This window comes from Sorghum bicolor, chromosome 6 (assembly GCF_000003195.3).
Source record: "Sorghum bicolor cultivar BTx623 chromosome 6, Sorghum_bicolor_NCBIv3, whole genome shotgun sequence".
Classification (NCBI taxonomy): domain Eukaryota; kingdom Viridiplantae; phylum Streptophyta; class Magnoliopsida; order Poales; family Poaceae; genus Sorghum; species Sorghum bicolor.
Window position 1 is genome coordinate 43,986,783 of NC_012875.2, and position 7,627 is coordinate 43,994,409.

The window sequence follows — 7,627 nt, forward strand, 5'->3', positions numbered from 1 at the left end:
AGAAAACCATAGAAAATGTCTATGGAAAGTTGGACGTACAAGAGCTATTCAAGTCAAACGTCAATATTTTGGCATTGGCCATAAAGAAAACATCGAAGTACTTTGGATCCACGTGCTGCTCCTTCCCCCATCATGTTCTACATCTCGCAATCTTAGGCCTTGTTTAGTTCCAAAATATTTTGCAAAATCGACACTGTAGCTATTTCGTTTGTATTTGACAAATATTGTCCAATCATGGATTAACTAGGCTCAAAAGATTCGTCTCGTCAATTCCGACCAAACTGTGCAATTAGTTTTTATTTTGTCTATATTTAATACTTCATGCATGTGTCTAAAGATTCGATGTGACGGAGAATCTGAAAAATTTTGCAAAATTTTTTGGGAACTAAACAAGGCCTTAGCATGTTCTCTCACCTAGTATAAGCTCACCAAGACACTGTTGCCACATGTTCCTGGCCGAAAAGTTTTGCATCACCATTAATATTGGTGAATAGGGCACATCCATACAGAATGTTTTCATTTCCAATCATTATAGCTCAAATATGATAATTTTCAAGGGTGTATCTAGGAAAATCAGGGATCAAGGCAACCATCAAAAGAAGGTAGTGTGATGTGATAAAAACGGATAGGATACGAACGGATATAACTGATATCATATTTGTTTTCATATTTTTGGTCGGATTCGAATTCGAATACGGATAATATCAATCATATCGGATAAGATATGATTAGATGTCGACATCACAAATATACGATTTAAGTATTTGGATACGGTATCGGATGTTGAATATTCGGACTCGGATACAGACAGATCTAAATCCCTCTAAACAAATTCGGTCTCAAATACGGTCGGAAAATATCCGTACCGTTTTCATCCCTAGGGAATCATGACTAAGGCCTTGTTTAGTTTCTAAAAGGTTTTGCCAAAAATTTTAGATTCTCCGACACATCGAATCTTGCGACACATGCATGAAGTATTAAATATAAACGAAAACAAAAATTAATTACACAGTTTACCTGTAATTTGGGAGACGAATCTTTTGAGCCTAGTTAGTGCATGATTGGACAATATTTGTCAAATATAAAACGAAAGTGCTACAGTACCCGAAATTCCAAAATTTTGACAACTAAACAAGGCCTAAACAAGAGCTTAATAATAATGAAGGATTAGCTAAAAGTTGTCGAGGTCGGCAGACCCCAATGGTATACTGTAGATCCATCCCAGATGATTTTCACGGTGGTGATCTAAGGGAGGAACATGTTTCGTCGAGCAAGTTGATATCTTATATGCAATTGGTCCATCGACTTCATAACGTGCATCTGTCACAAGCTAATACAGTACAAGAGATTTGGCCAATTCATATGGTTTACTGTATTATTGAGAATTGAGTTCATTAAAAGAAAACTAAAGGCTATCTTGATTTAGCCTTGGCACAAAATGCACAATCACGGTATATGAATGGAAAAAAAAATTGTAAGGGAAGCAACAATAACTTCTAGCTAATGAATTGGTTGGCGATAGATAGATACACTATACAGTGCGTGCACATAGAGATAAGACAACTACAACAAAAAAAGTAATCAAACTATTTAAAAATATTTTCAACTAATACATCCTGGTGTTAGTGAAAAAAATAAACTGATCACCCGTGCTACTGGCGCAGGCCTCCTTCAACTAATTATAACTGAATGGTTGTGTTTTTTACCTTGTAACAACCATCCAGCAAAAAGCCTATAGGCAACACAAGTGTTTGGACTTGGACTGACTACAGATCATCTCTTCAGGAGAAGTGCATGATCTAACAAATGTAACAAAAAGAATTTCTAGTAACTCTGACCAGAAAAAAAGAGAGGAAAAACTTCATAACATTAGCAGGTTATCAACCACCAACCACGGCTGCGCTCTGCTGACAAGCTCAAACCAGTCTTGAAGCTCACAATCTAACGGGCAAGCCGTAGTTGGGAAAAGATCGGATCACGCCATCGCGGCTGGCGGTCACTATGACCGTGCTCCACGCAGCGGATACCAGGGAGAGGCAGTCACCCACCTTCGGGCTGCTTTCAGACTTTGCTGTAGAAGGCAAGTTCTCTTCAGGCCATGTTGCCGTTCCCTTGCTGCAGTCCATGAACGACCACGGCCCAGGGGACTGGCACTCCTCGTGGTGGCGCAAAATGGGCGCGCTGGAGGGTTTCTCAGTCAAGCAGGAAGGTTTCGTGTGCCCATCTTGGTGCACTCCTGGCCATGGTACTGCGGTAGTCACATCTTTGGAGAAGAACAGCTCACATGAATGAACTGATTTTGCATCTCCAGAATTCGCAAAGTTCCAAATATAGACATTGGAATCTTTGCCGGCAGATATAAGATATTTGCCGTCTGATGTTAAAGACGGTGATGATAGAGCTTTCGACTTCCAAGGCCCTGTATCAGAGATAAGTAAAAAAAAAGCAGCAGCATCTATCAGTAACTGAAGTCGAGAGGTGTAACGTGGTTGAAACATGTGAGTTTCTACTTTCTGTGTGAATCTACCTTCAAACTTTTGGATGGTATCACCATCGGCGACTCGGATTTTGGAATCTCCTGATGTAATTATAATCCCATTGGAATCACTTGTACATAACTGCAAAGCGAAGGTCACAAATCAGCGACTTGATCTTATTTAATCATTGCAAAAATACTATTGATCTAGTCGCTGCAGAAAAATCATATAATATGAACCAAGGGAGAAATAAACCTGTAGACTGTTGATCCGACTGGCAGCTGACTTTTTCTTCCCTTGCACAAACAATTCTTTCTCTAGCTGGATGTTTTCACCTAAAAACAAAAATTGAACCACAGTTGGAACACTCAACATAAAGTGAAATTACATTAACAAAAAAGACCTCCATGTACCTGATTGATCATAGAAGCGACATGTGCCTGCAATCGTGCCAACAATAAAACCCTGGTTGGCAGAAGCATGAATTAGAACCCATTTATGAAAAAAAAACTGCAATGACAATGGTATCTGATTAACCTTTCCATCTGGTTGGTAGCTCAAAGCAGTTATGATATTCCGTGTATCAGCCCAGTCCGTTACTCGCTTGTCCAACACATCCCAAATGCGCACTTTACCATCTAATGAACCGCTGATGAAGTATTTCTCATCAATAGGGTTGAATTGAACACATGTTACTGTTGTCAATTACAAAGGAACAGAAAAGAGAGTCAGGTTCTTATTCAAGGAAAAATATTTAAGTTCTTGTTATGCTTCAATGTACTGAGAATATCACGATGTCTTTCTCATCATCGAAACAATGTTGCTACACAGAGGATATCAACATTGAGCAACGATTCCAATTAAATTTTCAAAACACGTAATAGTTTACCAATATTCTACTTACCATAGTCTTTGTGTTTGAAAACTGCAAGACAACCATCACAGCCAGGTTTCCATAAGCGCACTGTCTTATCTTTAGATGAAGTTAAGAGATACTGCAGTCAAACGAAGGAAAAAAAAACGAAGGTTAAGCAATTTAATAGGGGAACAACACTAACTAGACCCTCCATTTTAAATATTATGACGTTTAGTGACAACCTAATTAGTTTAGTTTTTTAGCTAATTAGCTTGTCCTAAGCACCATATATTGAAAAACAGAGGGAGTATTTGTTTATGATGCATGGAAAACGGTTAGTGTATATAGGTTAACTGGTCTGAGTAAGATATGTGATGTATGTAGAACACAAAGGAAGACTTACATCTGATTTGGACCATGCCATATCAAGGATATCATTTGTATGGCCGCGGAATTCATGTAATGGAGTCTCTGATATACGAAAAACCTTCTTGGGTATAACTGCAAGTGTCTGGTGCTGCCTCTTTTCTATATTTGACTTAAAGACCGGAACTTTCTCCACCTTTTCATAGGAATCCTCTCCCCTATACAACTTAGGAGATGCTTCTACTTCTATGATTTGCCATATCCGTACAACACAATCCTCACCACCACTTGCTAAATACCATCCAGATGGGCTGAATTTCATGACCCTAATTGAACCCTTGTGAGCTCTGATTTCTTGATCCATGTAGACAGCAGAGAATTCAAGAAAATTTTTCTTCCGATTTTGAACTCTTGTTCTGGTTGGTATACTATTTGTGCAATTTTTCACATGGACATCATACTTGCAAATGCTACCAAAGCTTCTCTTTGTCGTGAATTTCTTCCACAAGCTTTTGACATCCTTTTTCTTAGAACTTTTTGTTTCTTTTGCAGGACTGTTACCACATCCCCTCCGCAACAATTTCTGAACAGACCGAGAGAGGCCAAGCAAACTCTCAAACTCCAGAAGAGACATCACCTTATCTGATCCAACCTCCTTGAGCATGTCCGTTATACTGCTATGTGCACCACTGTTGACAATATATCTCTTTCCACTATCCATATCCCTTATGCAACAGGCACCGTCAAACTCCGATTCATTGTCACAAACAGATGAATCCAGGGAAGAATGGACACTGACACTTCTCTCCTCCATGTCAGTGGAAGACTCAACGGCTGTGATTTCACCATGGCATTGAAAAGAATCTGTTCTGGCAGACAAAAAATCATCGAATCCCATTCCCTTAAGGAACCTTTGCCGCCTTTCTTGAACACTCATTGGCTCGTTTGCCCAAATCTCATACTCAAACTTCATTGGCACTGGTGAAACTTCATGACTTGTGCTGCAATCCTCTGAACATGAAGGTTCCCCTGGAGATCTAACATCTTCAAATGCATCGAAGAAAACATCATCACTGTCTGATTCAGACCTTGGCATCTTCAATGAATCTGATTCAGCACCAAACAGTGTATTGGCACGGACGGGCTCAAACACTCGCTGAAGGCTGTGGGAAATCAGACAGTCATCTGCAATCAACAATGCAAATATGAGGCTATGATAAAGGGAAAAAGGTGGTAACATGAGAAGAAGACGGAGCAGCACCCAGAAAATGACTCAGTAAAAGTATGGTCAAGTGGACGACATTTTTTCAAGTGAAAATTTCCAAAGTTCGGTGATCTTATTCGCACGCACCAAAAGAAAATTCTGTTTACATTAAAGATGCATACGACTAGAAATATTGAGTAAAGCAGGATGTAGCTAGTTCAATTACTGAAAAAAAAAGTATACACAGAGCAAAGTATGAAAGTCTGCATAAAATGGAACTGCAAAACCAGAGACACCAAAAAGGTTCAGTTCGGCAGCAGCCTACTGTTTACAGCGAAAGACAAGAACTAACGAACTACTAAAAATTCTCACTCGTGGAGCAATGCAAACCACCACCATTTGAAGCAAAACAAAGCAAATGCTACTAGTAGCTTAGTAGTAGAATACAACAGTGCTCACCAGGTCCACAACGGTGAACTGTCACAGGTTGTCAACAATGAACCAAACCGAAGGAAGCACAGGCCCAGGCTACCCACCACTAAACTAATCTGGTGGCGGCCTCGGTTAATCTTAATCACCGGCGCCCCCGTCCGACACTCCTGACAATGCTCACCAACAAGGCAACAACTCGACACCCGTTACACCTCAAGCCGCCGCACCTAAGGAATCCCACCGGGAAGCAAGAAGAACCCAGCAAACACCAACAACCCACACGGGGCCGGACGGTCCCAGTCCCAGCACACACACAGGCAGATCCCGAGGAAGAGGAACTGGCGGAGCAACAGCGAAAAACAGCGCGGAAAGGCTAGCGGCAATAAAGGGATTCTCTCGACTAGAGGGTGGTCAGTGGTGCCCCGTAGTGAAAACAGCCTTCTGCGGCGCAGCGTAGCGTGGATGGGAAAGCGGGAAGGGGACACCGGAGCAGGAGCAGGGAGGGGGGCTGCCGGCGGGCGCCGCCGCCTATTTTGTCTCCTGCATCTGCGCTGCGCCGACCGGGCCGCAGGCGTAGGGGCGTAACTCCGCTCTCCGCCATTAAAGTCGCGGCCTTTCCAGTTGAGAGGAACTGCCCCGGTGGCAGTGGGTGAAACAAAAATATTAATATATTAATATTAATATTAGACCTTGTTTACTTCCGAAAAGTGAAAAGTTTTCGGTACCTTGTTTATAACAAATATTATCCAATCATAGACTAACTTGGATCAAAAGATTTGTCTCGTGATTTACAGCTAAACTGTATAATTATTTTTTATTTTCGTTTATATTTTATATTTCATGCATGTGTCGCAAGATTCGATGTGACGGGAAATCTTGAAAACTTTTTGGTTTTCAGGATGAACTAAACAAGGCCTTAATATTAATATTATTTGCTCTTTTGGTCAGAAGTCAGAACCTTGCACTAGTGGAGAAAAGGAGAGTTTTGTTATATGCAGAAATGCAGAGTCAAAGAACAACGGGAAGACAAATTCCGTTCTTCATACATTTATTTATAAGTATACGTAACTAACAAGGAAGAAACCATTGATGAACAGCGAAATACCCAAAGAATTTTTACTGCTAGTGTGAATTCTGTACAAAAACTCGAGGTGAAGAGAAACGAAGCGCTTTGGTTGTTATGTGTGCTGTGGGTCCACCGCACCAATAAATTGGGCGTCCGCTCGCACCGGTGGAAAATGCAAATGCTACGGAGTACTGGAGTAGTACGCCGTTCGAAACGGGGAAGTGGGCAACGACGACGCTCGTCCATTTCCAACCGACACAAAATTTGAAAACCAAAAAGAAAGCATGCGGAATCAGGGAGATGAGTCCCGAAAATACAGCACTAAATTTCCGGGGTGATTTTGCATGACATGTGCCAAACCGTAGGTTCGTTTTCAGAAGAACTGAGCGGAGCATTCCGAGAACAAAAATCAAAACCAAGAGTTTATCAGTAATAAACCCCATCCTGATGTGAATCACATGGACCACGGTGCTCTTTCAGAGCAGTTCAGGATGTTCCAATCAATCACGGACGCGCGCACACACAACGAAAACGACCGAGAAGCTAGGAAAAATGGAAAACCAAACGGGTGGAGGGATCACTGTGCCATTGGACCGCCGCCTAAACGGAGAAGAGAAGAGCAGAGAGAGAGAGAGAATTCAGAGCGCACCACTCACCTACTGCGCGAGCCCTCCACGGCCTCTCCCACAGCCACCGCCGCCGCCGCCGCCGATCTTCTTCTTCTCCCGCCGCCACGCGCCATGGATCCCGGTTGCGGTAGTAGGATCAGAGGATGATGGCCCGACTCGGAGGGAGACGGAGGCCTCGGCGGAGGGTACTTGGAGGGACAAGCAGGAATGGGGAGGGGGCGAGCTTGGGATTGGGGGCTGTTGGGATTGGACGCTTTCCTCCGCTCCGGAGTCCGGCTGGCCGCCCTCGTTTGCTCCGGTCTCTGGTCTTGGTTTCCAAGGCAGAGCAGAGACACAGAGAGGCGCGTTTGGTTGCTTGTTTTGTTTGGGTCTCCGTCGCCGTCGCCGTCGAATGGCGCTCTTATGCTGGGCTAACCCCGACGCGGTCTTCCACTTGGTCGCGTCGCTTTCCTGGGGCCGGACCCGGACCCGGACCCCGGGCCGGGTGAGTGGGCCGGCGGCCCTGGGATTCCTGGTGAGTTTTTTAAAGGTTGAATTGGTGGACTGACTGCTGTGGCTGTGCTCCGTTGGCGCTGCTAGGATACGACTCTATCAGCA

The 7,627-nt window shown here is 43.1% G+C and overlaps 1 protein-coding gene across 3 annotated transcripts; it reads right to left on the reverse strand.

Annotated features, from left to right (window-relative positions):
- LOC8073010 (2-deoxy-glucose resistant protein 2) lies at window positions 1,556-7,399 on the reverse strand. Of its 3 annotated transcripts, none has more exons than XM_002447771.2 (8): window positions 7,058-7,399; window positions 3,737-4,884; window positions 3,382-3,472; window positions 3,015-3,172; window positions 2,891-2,942; window positions 2,733-2,812; window positions 2,528-2,618; window positions 1,556-2,419 (listed from the first exon to the last, which is right to left on the reverse strand). In XM_002447771.2, the coding sequence occupies exons 2-8, from the start codon at window positions 4,793-4,795 to the stop codon at window positions 1,935-1,937; spliced, it is 2,016 nt and encodes a 671-aa protein (XP_002447816.1). In that variant the 5' UTR covers window positions 4,796-4,884; window positions 7,058-7,399; the 3' UTR covers window positions 1,556-1,934. The 3 variants fall into 3 exon arrangements, with proteins under 3 accessions (XP_002447816.1, XP_021319839.1, XP_021319838.1); XM_021464164.1 differs by having other exon boundaries at window positions 7,051-7,399; XM_021464163.1 differs by lacking the exon at window positions 7,058-7,399 and adding an exon at window positions 5,363-5,979.